Source organism: Eptesicus fuscus, chromosome 11 (genome assembly GCF_027574615.1).
Source record: "Eptesicus fuscus isolate TK198812 chromosome 11, DD_ASM_mEF_20220401, whole genome shotgun sequence".
Lineage (NCBI taxonomy): Eukaryota > Metazoa > Chordata > Mammalia > Chiroptera > Vespertilionidae > Eptesicus > Eptesicus fuscus.
The window spans coordinates 9,283,731-9,305,029 of NC_072483.1; the positions used below are offsets into that span (position 1 = coordinate 9,283,731).

At 48.0% G+C, this 21,299-nt stretch overlaps 1 protein-coding gene across 2 annotated transcripts in view; it reads right to left on the reverse strand.

Moving 5' to 3' along the window:
* The window catches only part of CFAP221 (cilia and flagella associated protein 221), a 103,170-nt gene that overhangs the window by 66,160 nt on the left and 15,711 nt on the right, over positions 1-21,299 (reverse strand). For both annotated transcript variants that reach the window (XM_028148105.2, XM_008143445.3), the window contains exon 6: positions 8,748-8,851. In XM_028148105.2, coding sequence (XP_028003906.2) covers positions 8,748-8,851 — 104 coding nt within the window. The remainder of the gene's footprint in view (positions 1-8,747; positions 8,852-21,299) is intronic.

The window sequence follows — 21,299 nt, forward strand, 5'->3', positions numbered from 1 at the left end:
GCTGAGCAGCACGCTGCCAGCTACTGTAAACTGAGGCACGTGGCACCTGACAGCGGGGGGGGGGGGGGGGGGCAGCAGATTTCCCCTCAAGTCAGAGTCACAGCCCTGAAAACACGTCCAACTCCCCTTTGATGAACGTGACAAAATGTGGGCGTGTGGCTGGGCCCCGGAGAGTGGGGATCGTGACAAAGAGACCCAACCCCAACAGCACAGACAGCAGGGAGGGGAGCGACGCAGCCACCTGCTGCCAGGCCACTCCTGGCGTCTGAGACCCAGGGCCTGTCCAGAAGGCGGCTGGAGGAGACGTGGAGGCCAGCAGAGAGTGAGCGGCCACAGAATGGCAGTCACGGAACGGATGCTGTAGGAGACGCTCCTGTGACTCACCCGGCCCTGGTGAGCACCAGGCAGTTGTGGGAGACATTCTCCCAGGGTGCTTGAGCTCGGAGTGTGGTGCCACATTCCCTGGGTGCCAATCCCAGCTCCGCCCCTGGGCAGCTTACCTAACACCCCCTGCCGCCAATTCCTCATCCGGAAGGTGGACATTCTCATGGAATCGACCCCCAAGAGTTGTTGGGAGTATTGAGTGCGTTTACGTTCAGAGTGGAGTCTGTCACATGTGTAGACATTAGCTATTGTTTCCGTTATTATTATCATCATCATCCCTCCTCCCACATCATTCCTCTGCCTTTTCTACCAGTCAAGTTGCCCTTCATGATGACAGGCAGCAGAGAGACTTCAAACATGCCAGCACTCCAGGCGTGCAGCGCCCAGACATGCCAGCACTCCATGCATGCAGCACCCAGACATGCCAGCACTCCAGGCGTGCAGCGCCCAGACATGCCAGCACTCCAGGCGTGCGGCGCCCAGACATGCCAGCACTCCAGGCGTGCAGCGCCCAGACATGCCAGCACTCCAGGCCGTGCGGCGCCCAGACATGCCAGCACTCGATGCGTGCAGCACCCAGACATGCCAGCACTCCAGGCGTGCAGCGGCCAGACATGCCAGCACTCCAGGCGTGCAGCGCCCAGACATGCCAGCACTCCAGGCGTGCGGCGCCCAGACATGCCAGCACTCCAGGCGTGCGGCGCCCAGACATGCCAGCACTCCAGGCCGTGCAGCGCCCAGACATGCCAGCACTCCAGGCGTGCGGCGCCCAGACATGTCAGCACTCCAGGCGTGCAGCGCCCAGACATGCCAGCTCTCCAGGCCGTGCGGCGCCCAGACATGCCAGCACTCCAGGCGTGCAGCGCCCAGACATGCCAGCACTCCAGGCGTGCAGCGCCCAGACATGCCAGCACTCCAGGCGTGCGGCGCCCAGACATGCCAGCACTCCAGGCGTGCGGCACCCAGACATGCCAGCACTCCAGGAGTGCAGCGCCCAGACATGCCAACACTCCAGGCGTGCGGCACCCAGACATGCCAACACTCCAGGCGTGCGGCGCCCAGACATGCCAGCACTCCAGGCGTGCGGCGCCCAGACATGCCAGCACTCCAGGCGTGCGGCGCCCAGACATGCCAGCACTCCAGGCGTGCGGCGCCCAGACATGCCAGCACTCCAGGCGTGCGGCGCCCAGACATGCCAGCACTCCAGGCGTGCGGCGCCCAGACATGCCAGCACTCCAGGCGTGCGGCGCCCAGACATGCCAGCACTCCAGGCGTGCGGCGCCCAGACATGCCAGCACTCCAGGCGTGCGGCGCCCAGACATGCCAGCACTCCAGGCGTGCGGCGCCCAGACATGCCAACACTCCAGGCGTGCGGCGCCCAGACATGCCAGCACTCCAGGCGTGCAGCGGCCAGACATGCCAGCACTCCAGGCGTGCAGCGCCCAGACATGCCAGCACTCCAGGCGTGCGGCGCCCAGACATGTCAGCACTCCAGGCGTGCAGCGCCCAGACATGCCAGCACTCCAGGCGTGCAGTGCCCAGACATGCCAGCACTCCAGGCGTGCGGCGCCCAGGGACCGCGGTTAGCAAGCCACTGGACGACAAAACCCAGATGCCAGGAAAGGAACTGAAAAAACAGACACGGAGAAAACAGGGAGAAAAGATTGGAGGTGAAGCCCTAGTTCCATTCATTTATTTATTTAATCCTCACGAGAGGATATATTTATTGCCTTTTAGAGAGAGGAAGGGAGGATTTATTGTTTGCCTCCTATATGTGCCCCGACCAGGGATCCAACCTGCAACCTAGGTATGTGCTCTGACCTGGAATGAACCCACAACCTTTTGGTGTAGGGGATGATGCTCCAACCCACTGAGCCACCCGGCCCGGGCTCCTAGTTCCATTTAAATAAAAACTAAGTAACTGTGGCACTTATGGCCGTTAGTCAGAATATGAATGCTACGAATCTGGATGACATGACATGACATAACAGAACTGGGGGTTGTAAGGAGGGGCGGGGGAGGTGTACGGGTGCTAACTCCCTTCTTCCTCAGCCAAGACACTGGCTGAAGTTGAAGCCCGCCATTGAAATAGAAAGTGGCTCTGACCTCTTCATGTTTTATAATCTTTCTTACTTGTAGTCATACATTTTAGGAATGAATATCACTTATACCAAGGAAGTTCATCAATTCCTTTGGTTTCATCTGTTTTTCTTCAATCAATATCAAATGACAAAACCAGTATTTTTATGTACAATTAGAGGCCTGATGCACGAAAGTCATGTAAGGGTAGGCCTTCCTTCCCCCGGCTGCCGGCACCAGCTTCCCTCTGGCACCCGGGACCTGGGCTTCCCTCTGGTCAGCAGGTACCCGGAACCCGGGCTTCCCTCGCAGCACTGGCTTCATCCGGAAGGACGTCTGGTCTAATTAGCATATTACGCTTTTATTATTATAGATAGGCCCTGCTCTTTTACCTGTCTCTGTATCACTGCATGTGCCCAGTCCCCCTTCATTTCTGCTCTTTGTACACAAGCATGGACAGGTGTAACGATGCTCAACAGATGCCAATGACGGCTTTTTCTGGGTGGCGATATTCTGGGTAATATTTTTCAAATTAGATTTTGTACTTCTTTGCAGTTTCGGGATTTTTTATAACGAACACATTTCCTTTTTATAAGGCCACTTTTAAGGAAACATATTTATTTTGTGTTTAGCCCAATATTCCCACACTTCCTTACACCCTGAGCCTCTTTTTTCCTCTGTTGGCGCCGTTACCCTCACCAGTCAGCCCTGTGGGGCCCACGGAAGGGCCTGCTCCCCGGTGGAGACAGGCGGCCGTTCCGGGCGGGACCAGGCCAAACACTGCCTCGCCCCTCCCCGAGCCCGAGGCACTGGGACTTCAGAATGGAGAGCACAGAGTTCGGTCAGGGTACAGGCATCGTTCCCGGGTGAAGTTCACTGACCGCCACTGTGGTGAACTGCGTGTACCCAGCCCAAACCGACATGTCATCTTGGACAGGTGATACCAAGGGCCCTTGAAGGCAAGAAGAATACATAAGGCTTGGTTGAGAGCTATTATTAATTTCTCTAACTTTTCTCTCACAAAATACAAGTTCCCTAAACTCTAGTGTGTGCTACCTTCTATTCGCCCCCTCTCCTGCTTCAAGGCCTCCTGGTCATTCCTCGTCCAGCTCAGGGTGCCCTCGAAGGCCTGAGTCTGGAGTTAGGCCAGCTGGCCTCCCTGCGCCTCGGCGTCCTCAACTGTGAAAGGTGCTGACAATGGTCCCCCCTCACAGGGCTGTGGGGTGAAACGAGGCGCATGTAGTGAGGTGCCCGGCACGTGGTTCCCAGTTAGAAGGTGGCAGCGAGTGCTAAGATCGCGCCAGCGGCTGTGTGCAGGCACTGCCGCCCGTTCAGGGCAGACTGCGCGCCTAGTGAAATGCGGCATCGCCACCGGAGTGACAGAGCTGCTTCGGGGTCTGTGCCTAGAGAATCACCGCTTGCTGGTCTGGCTTTCCCTGCTTTCTTAGCACGCCACCATCGATTAGTCAGATAAGGGACACAGGAAACGTATTTGCATTTATATATGAACTGTCCCCGGTGGTTCTCCCTCACCATTAGGTTTGGTGCTGGAGAAAGTCTGATTCCACTTCTCCTGAGCATTCTTTTCCAACCTCGCGGGTGGCCTGGCTCGTCTCCAGTTGCTGAACTGGAAGATTGTCCGAAGCGCTTTGCTGGTGTATCTCACTCAGGGTGGCACTTGCCAAAGATCCCCTGTATCTCCATCCGTCCGTGTAGCCATACAGTCAGCAAATATTTCCTGGGATGAGGCTATTCTCGAGCGTCCTGACCACAGTAAGAAGCACTTTACGGGCCTCCTGTTGTCTGGAGATCCAGAGGTCTTGCCATCCCCTTGGCAATCCTTGCCCGTTCCCTGCAGGTCGCCCGTCGCAGGCGTGTGGTGAGGAAGGGAGGAGAAGCGGGTGACCTTTCCTAGTCACATTCCTGTCGGGAAGGAATGGACGCCCTACGGCTTCAGGACCCCGCAGTGAGGCTTGTTACGCGATAAAATAGGTTAGTCGAGGGGTTTTTGGAGAAAAAAAAGAGGCAAACAGGGTGTAACACTCACTTCCATTTGAAAGCTAAGTGCTGGGAGGTGGGCAGTGCATGGCAGCTATTGTAGGAGCATGAGTGAGTTTGACAGAGAGGCTGTGGCTGGACTAGGGGCTGCGTCCAGAAGGGCCGCCCGTCAGGAGGCCCACGGGGGGAGGGGTGGAGGGGGGGGGACTGGCCTCTACAGCAAGGCGCAGTGCTCACGGGGTCCTCGAGCTCATCCCGGGGGAGGGGTTTGCTCTTCGCTGGATGTGCTGCCTGCTGGGTTGGTGGCCCTGGGCCTGTGGGTAACGCCTATAACCAAAACGCAGCCTGAGGCCAAAGCTAGATCAAAGGCTCTGGGATTATGCCCAAATCAATACAACGTTGTGAAAGTGTACATTTTGGAAGACAATGAAAATAGAAACTTATCTGTAAATGCCTGATGTGCTCATCATAGTTGAAAAAGAAAAGAGAATGAAAGTATTGAAATAAGAACACGGGGCCATAGCCCCCAGGCACTTTGCTAACCTAGCCATTTTATGCTCCATTACCATTTCTGTGAATGGGGTTCGCCCTCCCTGAGTGTGTGACACCAGGTGAATGTCCAAGATCTCAAAGTAAGTCAAAAGTAAACGAGTGCAACGCATTTTTGTGGAATTTGGCTGGTCTCCAACACTAATAAGATCTTGGCCAAGCTCATGTGTTGCTGGCTCTTCCAAAATTATCAACAGCGTCTTGGTGTTTTAATTGTGTATGATTTCTTGTCAACAGTACAAGGCAGGTCACAAACTCCTTTACGCATGTCCTCCACACCCAGGGAACTCTTGGCGCCATCATTAGACCCAGTACAGTCATCTCGCATGAGGATGACGAGTGGGCACAGGCCAGTGAGTTGAAGTTGAGGGCTCTAGGTCAGGTTCAAATCTTGTAAATGGAATGAGCTTTACTCAAATGTTTGCATTTGGCAAGCCTGAGCACAAAATGCCTGGAAGGCATGGATGTTGGGTGCTTCCGGTTCCCAGAGACAAAGTTGCTTTATAACCTAATGGACTGATGGGCAGCTCCACAAGCCTTTAGGCAATCAGTGAGCAAAGAAGTGTCTGAAACAGTGTGTACAAAATACGCCTGCTCACTGTGTAAAATTAGCCTGTAGTTCTTAGCCTACCTGTGAAATAAAGGCAAATGACTTACTGGCTGAAAAAGTGACCCAGGACTGTCCAGCTGTAAGGCCTATGAGTCAAGCTAGATGCCGACAAGCCAGGAAAGCCCAAAGCTCACCTGGGCTGCGTGCCGCCCAAACTGCATTCACTGTCCACGCAGCCAAGGGGTTTACTGCAGGCGAATAAAAGCCATCACTGAATTCACAGCCTCAAAAGAGTAACAGCCACGATGTATTGCTACATCAACAAAGTGGGAAACCGAAGCAAGAAAATGCCGAGACCAGGGGAGCAGAGTGATGGGCGAAGCCTCAAAAAAAAAAAAAAAGCTACCCAGGAGGCTCAGTGGTCGGCCTAGGAGACCAGCTTATAAAGCCAGGTCAGCAGCACCATCCACATGAAGCAGATCATTTAAAACCACAGAGGCAGGGTTCCCAAAGTTCAAGGGCCCAGGCTTGCCCTTGTTCCTTCATCCATCCATCCATCCATCCATCCATCCATCCATCCATCCATCCACTCATTCACTCATGTCTCCTCCTGCACCACACTCTCTTGACTTCCTCCTTGGTCTCTGCCCTCGACCCACTTCCCCTTGCTGTCCTCTGAGTGCCTGTGTCCAGGGCTCGGTCCTCAGTCCACTCAATCCCTGGGTGACCTCATGGCCAGTCCCACAGCTCTACGGTCCGTCGATATTCAGGCCAAAATTTATGTCCCTAGCTCTCACCTCTCTTTCGACTCCAAACTGGTATATTCAATTTAATTTTACTTAAAGGAGGGATTTAAAAGGCAAGCAACAAACATAGCACCAGAACCACCACAAAAGCTTATCAGACGGAGCAGGAAATGTGCTCAGGGACCACTCTTGGTCTGAATTGTGTGGCGGTGCAATTCACAACCCGAGGCTAGTGGAAAGGCCTGCGTGGTTGTTTAGTGTTGCACGTACAGTTGTTATTCATATGTGCGAACACTGTCTCTGCTTATGGACGTAGCCACAGGTGTTTAATAGGTCGTGTTTCAAAGCCCTTTGGGTAAACTAATATTCTGTGTCTTGGGAATTTCTTTTTTTTTAAAGAATGGCTTGGCCATAAGAATCTCTCTCTTTCTCCCAAATTCTCCCTTCCTTTTTGTTGCTGCTGACACCAGCTGAGTTCAGGCTCTCAAGGCCTAAGTTATTTCATTCCCAGCACAATGATCGCCTGCTCCCCTGCCTGCCCCCACTTCGGTCACACCTTCACACTGCAGCTCCACTGGCCTTCCTAAAAGTCGTTCCCATCAAGCCTGCTCAGAAATCTTAGCGGTTCCCTTCTGCCTATGGAACTTAATAGAATTACAGACCACCAGGCCGGGTAGGCTAAGCCCAGAGCTGCTAAGCCCAGATCATCCTGGGCATCGTAGTGTTGGACACTTCGGGGCACTGACCAAGTTGAAGCCCCCATCTGAGGTTTGACTGCCCGCGTCGCATTCCCACCAGTCTCCCGTGGTGGCGAACTAGCTACTTGCTAAGCAACGAAATCCTCTTTGGGCGTCTAGACGATGCACTGGTTCTAGCTCTACCCTCTGGAGCCACAGGGCACAAGCCCATTCCTTTCCTCTCCACAGCGACTCTCGCTACTGACACAGCTAACCTGCCTCCAGGGCCCTTTTTCTCTTTTCGAGGCATGTCATCCCCATGCCTCACTGACCCGATGTCCTTTCACTGGGACTCCGCTGACCTGCTTCAGAGTGTGGCTCTCAGGGCCAACCCACAGGTTCAGTGTGGTCTTGATGGGCCACCGGGGCAGGATTACCCTCTTTCTTGCTACAATCTCTACTTCTCTGAGTAGAGTCCAGACTAAGATCACAGGAGCGAGTTTATTTTACTGACACACCTTGTAGGTGACATTTTTATGACCTCTCCAGAGTGAAGGTGAAATCCAGTTTGCGCATATGAGGCAGAGTCAGTGCATACATTCACTTTGTAACCAGACCGAGTGGGTCCAAATCTCACCCCTGCCACTGACTACTGAGTGTCCTTGAACAAGTTACTTAACCCCTCTGTGCCTCATTTCTATGTCTATAAGATAGAAATCGTAATTGTAGATCTTATGTGGTTCTGGTACAGATTAAGTGTATGTATATAATGCATCTCTATCTATATGTATAGCCCAGAGTAGAACAGTGCCTCACTAAGTGTTGTTATTATTATTATTATTATTATTATTATTATTATTATTGTTCTACCAAAAGGCCTATTGTGAGAACATCAACTGTAGTAAAAGCAGAAATATTATCTTGTTTAGTTTATTTTTTGTAATCATTTATTTTTGTCTTCTTTTTAAAGCTTAAAAATAACAAAATTCTTCTCTCTGGAAAAAGAATCAAGCCCTGTTTTCTGCAATATAAATAGTGGCTACAGTGTGTGGCAAAAATCTCAGAATGGCTCCTGGTTCTCTAGGAAATAATCAAGGTACATTTTATAATTCAGAAGCGATTCAAAGTTCCTGCTTTGAACCCTCATTTTGGACAAAACATGCACTTGCAACAACGAAAGGGCAGGAAGCAAATGGATAACTCCCCTGACGTTTAAAAACAGCCTCCAGTGCTCACAGCGGACGGCTGTGGACAGCTATTTAAATCCCAAACCTACACACCAAGCACCGGAAGCTGGGGAGCAGCACCCACTTCAGGGGGATTTCTCTCCCAAAGGTCCTGAGCAGCATCGCGACCCAGGTCCTTTGGGACACGCAGAGACGGACTGTCCACAATTCATCGGAAACCTCACTAAGACTCTGAGAGCTTGGGGAAAAATAATACTCCATTTTATTTGACATTGAATTGAAAGATGAATATAAGGTACCAAGAGGCAAAATTAGAATTAGAGTAAATTCAAGCTTTGATGTTGGAAAAAATTTACCTGGGCATTATTTTAAATTATCTGCATGACACAAATGATCCAAGTGTCCAATGCCAATTTACACTGTGCCAGATATGTAAAATCTGTCACTGTTACACATTTGAAAATGTCATATTCAAATGTGGTTTATTCTCTTTTGTAACTTGAGACCTACTCTCCAAATCCTCTTTGATCTAAGAACTCTAAGGAAATTAGAAACTTGAAATCTTGCCTCTCCTTACCTGACGTTGGCTCAATAGTAAAGGCCGGATGAGACCGAATCACATCTATACGGAACTCAAAATCTACAGGGCAGCTGCACTGCAAAGGAATAACATATCTTTTGCTGCAAAAAAGAAAAAAGAAAATATCAGCAATCTTAGCAGCTTCCTTCTGCCTACAGAACTTAATAGAATTATAGGCCATCAGGCAGGATAGGCTAGTTCAGTGATCTCAAACTCCACTCTGAGGCATGTCTACATCAGAATGACCGGGAGGTACTTGGGGGAAAATGAGGCACAGAGGGGTTAAAGGACACTCAGTAGTACGTGGCAGAGGTGAGATTTGGACTCACAGAGTGTATGTATGCACTGCCTTATTCTACACTGTAGACAGGAAACCAGACCCTTCCCAAAGCTGCTAAGCACAAATGACCCTGGGCATTGTAGTGTTCAACATATAACTAGCTCTTTAGCAACGAAGAATAGAGACTCTATCTAATCTAATAATAGACAAATATGCAAATTGACCGCATCTTCGCTACACCTAAGCCATGCCCACCAGCCAAACCACGCCCACCAACCAATCAGGACGAGTATGCAAATTACCCCAACAAAGATGGCGGCTAATTTGCATATCAAGACAGTGTCGAAAGAAGCCAAGAGCTGCAAAAGGGAGTAAAGCTTCGAAGAAGCAAGCAAGCCAGGGGGGCGGGGGGGAAGGAGAAGGGAGGAGCGGAGGCGGGCCCGGGGCGAAGGGAAACGGGGCGGGCTGGAGGAGAAGGTGAGGAGGGCGACAAGGGAGGAACGGAGGCGGGGTAGAGTGCAGCAGGAAATCCTATTGCAGGATTTTTTCCTGCAACGGGAACGCTAGTGTATAATAAACAGCTACAACAATGACAACAGTCAACGCCAGTACAATAATTCCTGGGTGCCAGCCTGCTACACAGTTCCAGGTGCAATGATTCTAAGCCTGTGTGGTAGGACTATGATCTCCCCACTTACAGACGACGAAACAGGCACAAGGGAGAATAAATGTCCTGCTCACGGTGACACGGCTACAGGAGGCAACCAGCAATGTGTTTCTCTCACATCGATATTTCTCCCTGTCTTTCCCTCTCTCTTCCACACTAGGAATCAATGGAAAAATAGCCTCAGGTGAAGATTAAAAAAAAAAGTAAGAGAATGATTCCCTATTTTGAATAGAACCCAACTCAAACCTTTAAAATACTAGACTTATAGGCCTGGCCAGGGGGCTCAGTTGGTTGGAGTGTCATCCTGTACACCAAAAGGTTGCGGGTTCGATTCCCAGTCAGGGTACATACCTAGATTTCAAGTTTCATCCCTGATTGGGGTGTGTACAGGGAGGCAACTGATCAATGTTTCTCTCACATTGGTGTCTCTCTCTCTCTCTCTCCCCTCCTCTCTATATAAAATCAATAAATATATCTTTGGGTGAGGATTTAAAAACAAACAAAAAACAAAATTAAACTTATATTATGATCATGTATACATTTTGTGCCTGTTAGTAAAAAGCATAAATTTGCCTTATAGTAAGTAAATATTATAAAATAATTTAATATAAATTCAAATTTCTTTCTTGTCCCTTCTCTAAACAAATGCTAGCAGAGGGCCAAACATCCCTTTAGTTCCTAGTTAATTATATAACATTTATTTTTACCTTACTCTGATGTTATTTTCTCATTTATCCTACAATTTAACATTGCGTTTCTCAAAGGAGTAATCAAGGATTTTTTTGAGAGAGTGAGTCATCTTGTGAACTTATTGTGGAAAATAAAAATTAAATCTCCTCCCTGATTAAAAAATCTCAATGCCTAGAGAGTAAATGAGCAGGTTATCTTATCATAAATAGGATTTGACTCCTTTTGGGGGAATGCAGGTAACTGACAATGAGCATGACAAGTTTTAATTTATATCAAGATACTGAATTCAGGCGGCACAGTAAGTCAGCCGTAAGCTGTTATGGGTGTGGAACATTTGAAGGAAACACCGTGCAGGTAAAGGGAAGCTACCCTCAGAGGCGGCTGACCATTTAAACTATCAGATAGACTACACTCGGTGGAGTAGGAGTTTTCTTTCTTGGTCAACTGCTCACTGACAGAGGAATCACAGATCAAAAGATGTGGATCGCAGTGAGGTGCCTGTGTGCCACTCTTTCCCTTCCAAATGCACACAAGACTCATGAGAAAGATGAGTCTGGGAAAGTTTGGGGACTACACATAGCGGCAGTTTTAAAACCAGTCTATAAACGCTTGGCCACCCCTCCCACGGAGAGGTGAAGTCTGTGTCTCCTTCTCTGGAACGTGGATTCTCTGACTTCCTAACCAGAATACAGTGCCAGCCATGCCACACTGTTTCTTAGGGCCAAGCCCGAGAAACTGTCATCTTCCAGGTCTCTTGGGATGCTCCCTCTGGAACCTGACCACCAGGCTGTGAAAGCCCACATAGCTGCGGAGGGGCCTGCCTGGAGAAAGCCAGGGCTCCCCGCCCTCAGCCCAGTTGAGCTCCCAGATAAGAGCCAGCAGGTGAATGCACCGTCTTGGAAGTGGACCTTTTGGCCCAGGTGAGCAGCGCCAGTGGACTCTACCTGGAGCAGAGCTTGGCCTTTTCCATGGAGCTATGCCCAAGCTGCAGCTCCCTGCCCAAGCTGCAGCTCCCTGCCCAAGCTGCAGCTCCTTGCCCAAGATGTAACTCCATGCCTAAGCTGTAAAACCATGCCTAAGCTGATGCCGTAATTGGAGGTGGAGGTGGAGAGTGCACAGGTGTAACAGGGACCAAAGTGTTCTAAGCCCATAAAAATGTTAAAAAATTAAAAGATAAAAACCTATAAATGATTGTCTTACTCTGCAAAATTCAAACTGAATGTAATCAGCTATGCAAAAGAGTATGGAAATAGAGCTGCAGAGAGACCATTTGGACCTCCTCCCACTGAGTGTCTGATCAGACAGTGGAGAAAACAGGAAGAACAACTCCTTAAGATGCCAAAAAAGAAGGCCTTAAGAGGAAAACCAGCAAAAAGGGCAAACTTGGAACAGAGGCTTAAGACGTGGATTATGGAGCAGCGCCAGAGTGGCTTATGTGTGTCAACCACGCTTATTCAATGTCAGGCAAGAATGTTTGCAAGCGAAATGAACATTGTTGATTTTATAGGAAAAGCAAAATGGTGCTTCAATTTCATGAGGAGAGAAGGATTGGCTATGAGAACACGAACAAAGTTAGCTCAGAAAATGCCTTCAGTTTATAAGGATAAAATCCAGCAGTTTCACTCCTATGTCATGCAACTTCAGAAAAATTATGATTTTAAACCAAGTCAGAGTGCAAACATGGATGAGATGCCTCTCAATTTTGATGTGCCTTCCAACAGAACTGTTGATGTGAAAGGAATCAAAACAGTGGCAATCAAAACAAGTGGCCATGAAAAGACACACTATACTGCTGTGTTTCATGCTGTGCAGATGGTACAAAACTGCCTCCTATGCTTATTTTTAAGAGGAAAACATACCCTAAAGAGACCATACCACCTGGCATTATTGTGCAAGTTCAAGAGAAGGGATGGATGAATGAAGACATTATGGCCATTTGGTTTGCAAAGGTTTGGTCCAGGAGACCTGGGGGGCTCTTAAAGAAGCCAGCTCTACTTGTCCTTGATCAGTTCCAAGTACATTTAACAGAAAAGACAAGAAGGGTTGCATCAGATTTGCAAACACACCTAGCAGTTATTCCTGGTGGATTTATAGGTCAGCTACAGCCACGAGATGTTTTAATAAACAAGCCATTAAAGCCTGATGAGAGAAGAATGGAGTAGATGGATGCAAAAAGCAGGTGATAACTTGACACCAATAGGAAGAGTGAAAAAAAAAATCATTACTGAGATCTGTAATTGGGTCCTAAATTCATGGTATGGCATCAAACAAGAGGTGACTGTGAAGTCCTTCAAGAAATGTGGAAGCAGCAATGCCACCGACGGAACTGAGGATGATCTCACATATATAGACAGTGACTCAGAACGCAGCAGTGATACAATAGAAGTTGAAGGAATTGATATGTCTGGAACTAATAGTGATGAAGAAGAGAGCAGTGATGCAACTGAGGCTGAATAAAGTGATATGCTGCATAATATCATAGTACTGGTATGTGAATATTACCTGTGGTAATCTATACTAATAAAAGCCTAGGTGGCCCTTGTGCCCTTGCACGATACCCTCACGTTATCACAAGATGGCTGCCCCCACGTTGTCCCAAGATGGCTGCCCCCACATCTTCACAAGATGGCCACCACAAGATGGCCACCACAAGATGGCTGCACTCACGTTGTCACAAGATGGCCACCCACATGTCATCATAAGATGGCCATCCCCACCTCATCACAAGATGGCCACCACAAGATGGCTGGCAGGGGAGGGCAGGTGGGGGCAACCAGGCCAGCATGGAAGGACAGTTAGGGACGAACAGGCCAGCAGGGGAGGGCAGTTGTGGGGGGACTAAGCCTGTAGGGGAGGGCAGTTGGGGGCAATTGGGCCAGCAGGGGAGGGCAGTTGGGGGTCAATCAGGCTGGCAGGGGAACATTGAGGGGATGATCAGGTCGGCAGGGGAGTGTTTAGGAGGTGATCAGGCTGTCAAGCAGAAGTGGTTAGGGGCAATCAGGCAGGCAGGCAGGCAAGTGGTTAGGAGCCAGCAGTCCCAGATTGTGAGAGGGATGTCTGAATGCCGGTTTAAGCCCGGTCTCAGAGGGGTCCCAGATTGGAAGGGTTCAGGCTGGGTTGAGGGACACCGCCCCTCCCCCTCCATGCACGAATTTCGTGCACCGGGCCTCTAGTTACTAAATAAAAATGTGTTCTGTTTTATGTTTAAAATATTGACTTCTTAATTTGGGGTTGGAAAAGTAGGGGTGTCTTATACATGGGGGCGTCTTATATACAGAAAAATATGATAATTTTTAAAATTGATTTTAGAGAGAAAGGAAGGAAGAGTGAGAGAAGAATCGATTGGTTGCCTCTAGTAAGCACTCCGACTTCGGATAGAACCCGCAACCTTTTTGGTGCACCAGAAGGTGCTCAACCAACTGAGCCACTCTGCTGGGCTGCTTATCTTATTTTCAAAGACACGATTTCACTGGCACTGGAGCCTCATCGTAGACTCATGGGTCCTTAATGATACAGTCAAATAAAAACACAAAGTTACATAAAGAAATGTTCACACAACAGGCGTTTAATTATTTTTACACCCAGGGAATTAAACACCAGCCTCATTTTAGACTAAGCTCAGACCAATATTAGAGGCAGAGATCAATGCAGAGGTGGGCTCAGGGAGGCGCAATGTTTCTCTCTTGCTGGCCTGGCCCTTGACTCCTTTCTTGCCCTTGGTTTAATTCCTTCCCAAACTTTAGTTAGTCCTCCACGTTGGTGAAACCACCCCACTCCCCAGCCTCACCCATGCCCCAGTGGTTTAGGCTGGAATTCTGCTGAAAACATTGGGGAACCAGCAGAATTAAGTGAGGTCCCCTCTGTGTGCTTGGTAAAAAAGTGAAGGCATTTTTCTGGAGACTGGAAAGGAATGAAAGGAACTGGGTTCAGGAAAAGGTACAAGTGACCAGGGATGCACTGTCATTGGCAGATAGCCTATTTATATATTTCAAAAACACTTTAAAAAATTGTGGCAAAATGTACATAAAAAGTTTACCATTTTAACCATTTTTAAGTGGCATTAAGTACATTCACATTGTTTTGCAACCATCACCACCATCCATCCACAGGACTTTCTTCACCTTGTAAAACTGAAACTCTGTTTCCATTAAACAGTAACTTTCCATTCCCCCCTCCCTCAGGGACCTGGCAACCACCCTTCCACTTTCCACCTTGAATTTGACTACTGTAGGTAGCTCACATAAGTGGAATTATGCAGTATAAAATACCTTTTAAAACTAATTTCACTTAAGAATATGTATTAATATGAATAATACATTTATAGAAAATAACACCTTACAACTCACCAGAGTTGCAGATAATGTGGGGTGAGGAGTGAAATCAGGGGAGGCTCATTGGAAACAGCAGGGCCCGTGGCTAGGGACCAGAGAGCAGGGAGGTCTGGCATCAGCAAGAAAGTCGCCTTAGAGGGAAGGAGGGGAAAAGCCTCCTGCAGACTGATTTCATTTTTGTTGAGGAAAACATAGCATTTACTCAGAGAAGATAAGAATACACTAAAACTACTGGTAGCTTTTGCACCTTTAAAAACCGAGGGTAGAAGGAACCACATGCTAACTGTATTTAATCAGACTTCCTTGGAGCTAAATGACCTGTAATGATATTTGGCCTGAAACAGCCTGCCGGCAACAGCTGCCAGCCTGCTGGTCCTTGCGGCTTACCCACCAGCAATTATTAGAACGAAAAAGTCAGTTGGCAGTGGAATAGGAAACACATTTTTAAAGTAAAGCAACTTAAATTCAAGTACTTTGGGGTTTGAAATTGTAGTATATAAGACTTTTTAGTGAGAAAATTTGGGCATATGTAAGAGAAAGCAACTATTTAAGAAAAAAGTCACAATGCAATTGAATGGTTGATTGTTACTCTATTCTAAATACTATGACAACATTAAATAATCACATTCCTGAATTCATGTGAACAGTGCATGTGTGTGTGTGTAGGTATCACAAGCCTGTGATATTGGGCATCAAAGTAGAAGCAGCTGTGGCCAGATGTGGCCGCCTGAACAGTACTTGGTATGAGGTTCGACAGCATATAAACCAAGCAAGGAGGAGGAGTGCCCAGAAAACACTTTCAGTTGAGGGTGTCTCTCCAAGACCGACAATCATCCACAATTTCTGCCTTTGCTTCTTCTAGGAATGTGCTTTGGGTAAACACTGAAATTCCTTGTTATATTCTTAAATATTAGAATTGAGAATAATCCACAGCTATTTTTATAATAATCTTTTAAAGTTCCTTACTGCTTAGTCCATGATGCTTAGTTTTACAGAAGCCACAAAATGTATATGCTTTTGAAATTAATGAATCAGTCCAAAGACTAGAAGACCCGAAACAAGAAAAATGCTCCATGTTTAATTACTGTCCCAGACACACTTACATTTGCTCCAGATGCTGACCATAAATTTGTGCTTCCCACTGCATGGGGAACATATTTGTCAATGATACATCTGATAAAGGGTTGATATCCAAAACATATAAGGAACTCATACAACTTAACAAAAGGAAGACAAACAATCCAATTAAAAATTGGGCAAAGGACCTAAATAGACACTTCTCCAAAGTGGACATACAGATGGCCAAGAGACATGAAAAAATGCACAGTCACTGATCATCAGAGAGAGGCAAATTAAAATGACAATGAGGTATCACCTCACACCTATCAGAATGGCTACCATCAACAAATCAACAAATGTTAAGTGCTGGCGAGGATATGGAGAAAATGGAACCCTAGTGCACTGCTGGTGGGAATGCACACTGGTGCAGCCACTATGGAGAACAGTATGGAGTTTCCTCAAAAAATTGATATGGAATTTCCATTTGACCCAGTGATCCCACTTCTAGGAATATATCCTAAGAAACCCGAAACACCAATCAGAAAGGATGTATGAACTCCTATGTACATAGAAGTGTTATTTACAATAGCTAAGATCTGGAAACAGCCCAAGTGCCCATGGGTAGATGAGTGGATAAAAAAGCTGTGGTACATTTACATAATGGAATACTATGCAGCAGTAAAAAAGAAGGAATTCTTACCCTTGTGACAGCATGGATGGACCTGGAGAGTATTATGCTAAGCAAAACAAGCCAGTCAGAGAAAGATAAGTATCATATGATCTCATTCATATGTGGAATGAACAAAATAAACTGATGAACAAAATAGATTCAGAGACATAGAAGCATGGAACAGACTGCGGAACCTCAGAGGGAAGGCGGGGGGAGGGTGGGTGGTTGGGAAGAGATCAACCAAAGAACTTGTATGCATATGTGCATAACCCATGCACACTGGCAATAGGGTGGTGAAGGCCTGGGGTGGGGGGCAGGGGCGGGCTAGAAGGGGTCAATGGGGAAAAATGGGGGACATATGTAATACTTTCAACAATAAATATTTTTTTTAATGAAATAAAAAAATAAATGAAGAGTGAAGCACATAAGCCCTTTCGTTATTATAGATCCCTGCGATTTAGGGGTTGGATAATTTTCTTTTCCTGCTAAAATTTAGAAAAAAAGACAGGGTCAAGATGAGTAACTCGATCAATACTAGGTCAGCAAAAGGATATTAAGTCAAAGACATTTTAACTACAAAATATGGGAGAATTTTTCATGCAGCAAAAATTCAGTCTATTGTGAGTTAACGGTGATGTTTTATCTGAATATAAATTTCAAAGCAATTTTAAAATGTAAGTTCACTACTGCTTAATAAGCCATGTAGGGGCTGAAGTAAAAAACAAGTTTTTTGATTAGTTCAAGTCATCCTTGTCAGAATGTTCTCATGAAATGCTGCTGTTCCTTCAAATCAACTTTGAGTGTAGGACACATGAGACTCTAACATGAGTAAGAAGCGTATTTCCCTCGGTGAGCTGAGAAATGTGAATTCATTCTCTGAGCCGGCTTCAAATATCCTTCTGAAGGTCAACATTATAGTCTTCTTCTGACACCCTCGTCCTAAGGCAGTCACAGCTGGCTCTCGGGCCCTCATTCAGAGCCCATACTGGTGCAGTGCAGATAGGACCTGCTGTTCCAGCTGGGCCAACTGCTCTCATCAATCTTGCCCTCCCAGGCCTAGTGTAAGAGTTCCCATTCCCCCATGGCCCGGGGCAGTGAGGGCATTCGGCTCCATTTGGACAGCCCATCCTAACCTTGGTTATTCCCACACTTTCTAAAATCAGACACAGTCTCGCCACTTAAGGAAAAGCATCCTTTGGTAAATTCTTAAATTAATGATGTGAAAGTTCCAGAGACTAAAATATACTTGGGGCTTTGAATGGAGTAGCGGGGACCTTCTCTGTTCGAATTGAGAATGTGGCCTGTGGTCTGCCAAGCATCCGCAGCCCTGAGATTCGAACACGGTTCCACTTGCTGTGAGAGCAACGTGGCTGCCCTGCCCGTGGGACCAGGTGCAGAGTAGAAACGGGGACGTGAGGGGGAACCCAGGGAGCACTCGGTGACTTCATGTCAGCTCTGTCTGCAGCACACGTGAACCGACTGGCCAGGGGTCAGCCTGTAGCAAAGGAGGGTCAGCTGATGACTCATGGAGAGAACACTGGCCAACTGCCTGGATTTGCTCTAGAGTCTAACCACTTATTTGGTGCCAGGTAGACTCTGCAGGAGAAACCACAGAGCATAATAAACTCACACAAGTCTTTCCAGGACCATGAGAATGGAAAGATAAAACTTCAGCACCTAACATAAGCATGTTCTTGCTTCCTTGTGTATATAGAAAGGGGGAGATTGTACTTTATCTACAGAGCTTTCTAAGATATGAAGCGATGACAAAATTTAACCAGCTACGATGGTTAGGTTTGCCCAGTTATAAAGCCCAACTTCAACTCCCAGGAGAGAGAGAGCTGGACGTCCTCTGCACCAGGGTTTGATTTTGAGACGTTGGACAGAAACTGGAATGCAACTTTCTGTTATTTACAGAAGCTGTCAGAATTCATCTCACTAGAGCTTAAGCCACCAAGGCTGTTTATAGGTAGCTGGCAAATGTCCACATGGAAAATTTACAAGCACCAAACCTGGACAATGAAAACGTAGCTGATGAATATACACGAGTCCACTTCATGACCTTGTGGAAATGCACTGGTGCCATCCAGGCCTCAGGGAGGCTCTGCCCAGACAACACAGCCTCAACGTAAGAAAGCAAACTTAGTGGCACTAAATGTAAATCCTGCAACTTCTCGCCATTCTGTCCAAATCAATTCCAGATGCAAAGAGAAATATATCCTTCTGCTGAATTTTCCTTCTGCTGAATTTGTGCGCTCCCTTCACCTTTGTCCTTCTCCATAATGTACAGTATGTTTTCTTTAGCTGGAGATGGTTGAAATAGGGTGGGAGGTAGAGGTGAAACAAGGTATAGGGGGGATATATGGTGATGGGGAAAATAATTAAATAAAAAAATTATAAATAAAACAAAAGGCTCTCCATATATATATATATATATATATATACATACATACACATTCTGAGTGGCCAGATTATTATGATCTCTAAACACATAATAATTTAGCCACTCAGTGTATATCATCATTCTATCTAACAAAAGAGTAATATGCAAATTGACTATCACTCCAACACACAAGATGGCTGCTCCCATGTGGTCAAAGATGGCTGCCCCCATGTGGACACAAGATGGCCACCACAAGATGGCCAGCAGGGGAGAGCAGTTGGGGGCAGTCAGGCTTTCAGGAAAGGCCAGTTGCGGGGGGACCCAGGCCTGCAGGGTAGAGCACTTGGGGGGGACCAGGCCTGCAGGAGAGGGAAGTTGAGGGTGACCAGGCCTGCAGGGGAGGAAAGTTGGGGGAAACACAGGCCTGCAAGGGAGGGAAGTTGGGGCAATCAAGCCTGCAGGGGAGGGCAGTTAAGGGTGACCAAGCTTTCAGGAAAGGGCAGTTGCGGGGGGACCCAGGCCTGCAGGGGAAAGCAGTTGGCGGGGACCAGGCCTGCAGGGGAGAAAAGTTGGGGGCAACCAGGCCTTCAGGGGAGGGCAGTTGAGGGGAACCATGCCTGCAGGGGAGGGCAGTTTGGGGAACCAGGCCTGCAGGGGAGGGCAGTTGGGAGTGACCAGGCCTGCAGGGGAGGGCAGTTGGGGGGAACCAGGCCTGCAGGGGAGGGCAGTTAGGGTGGACCAGGCCTTCAGGGGAGGGCAGTTGGGGGGAACCAGGCCTGCAGGGGAGGGCAGTTGGGCAGGGACCAGTCCGGCATGGGAGGGCAGTTGGGGGCGACCAGGACAGTAGGGGAGGGCAGTTGGGAGGAACAAGGCCTGCAGGGGAGGGCAGTTGGGGGGGACCAGGCCTGCAGAAGAGGGCAGTTGGGGGTGACCAGGCTGGCAAAGGAGGGCAGTTAGGGGCAAACAGGCTGGCAGGGGAGCAGTTAGGCATCGATCAGGCTGGCAGGGGAGTGGTTAGGGGGTGATCAGTCTGGCAGGCAGAAGCGGTTAGGGGCAATCAGGAAGGTAGGCAGGCGAGCAGTTGGGAGCCAACAGTCCTGGATTGGGAGAGGGATGTCCGACTGCCTGTTTAGGCCCAATCCCGATTAACTTTGAATTTTAAACTGAAAAACTATTACTAAACTTTTTTTTAAAGGCACTACTATCACCCAGCTGGTGTGGCTCAGGGGTTGAACCTCAACATATGAACCAGGAGGTCACAGTTCGATTCCTGGTCAGTCCACATTCCCGGGTTGTGGGCTTGATCTCCAGTGTGGGGAGTGCAGGAGGCAACCAATCAATGATTCTCTCTCATCATTGATGTTTCTATCTCTCTTTCCCTCTCCCTTCCTCTCTGAATAATCTTTATTTTTTAAAAATAATAAAAACAAAAAATAAAAGACTACTATAAAAATATTTATAAGGAGAACTGTATTGCTTTTATCATTACTAATTCAAGATATGATGTTTTCTTTATTGTTCCTATTCCACTCTAGTGAAAATGGGAGGGTATATGTATTTTAAAGTGCTTGCATAGGTCCCCCAAACTATTTTCCAATAAATTCTTAAGCTCCTTAAAAACAAAATTTCCTCTACTACAAAGGTTTTGAGTAAGACTTATAGAAAATATCCACTTCCTATAAATTAGAAGAATATTCATAAGATCATATTTTTTCAAAGTTTAACCACACCTTGTAGGTATTAACTGACTCAGTTTGCAGAAAATGAATAAGAACCCAGAAATACTGTTCAAGCTACTCTTATTTTTGGTTAGTCTCACAAAAATACTAATTTTTCCCATCTCAGTAACCAATTGCCCTAGGCATATTTTTCTTTTATATTCAGGCTGCTGGAATATATTTACTCTGGGGGTTTCACTTTAATTGTTTTTACCACTGATTCTTACATGGCACTGTGCTATTTGGGAGTCAAACACATCTATACTAATAAAAGGGTAATATGCTAACTAGACCAGGTCAACTGGCCATCTTCCAGATGTCTGACTTCCTTCTGGACAAAGCCATGGTGGTGGGGGCTGAGGCAGAGGCAGTTAGGGGTGATCAGGCCGGCAGGGGAGAGCAGTTAGGGGCGAGATCAGGCTGGCAGGAGGTTAGGGGCAATCAGGCCAGCAGGGGAGGGCAGTTGGGAGCGACCAGGCCTGAAGGGGAGGGCAGGTGGGGGGGACCAGGCCTGCAGGGGAGAGCAGTTGGGCAGGGACCAGTCCGGCATGGGAGGGCAGTTGGGGGTGACCAGGACAGCAGGGGAGGGCAGTTGGGAGAGACAAGGCCTACAGGGGAGGGCAGTTGGGGGGGACCAGGCCTGCCAGGGAGGGCAGTTGGGGGGGACCAGACCTGCAGGGGAGGGCAGTTTGGGGGGACCAGGCCTGCAGAAGAGGGCAGTTGGGGGTGACCAGGCTGGCAAGGGAGGGCA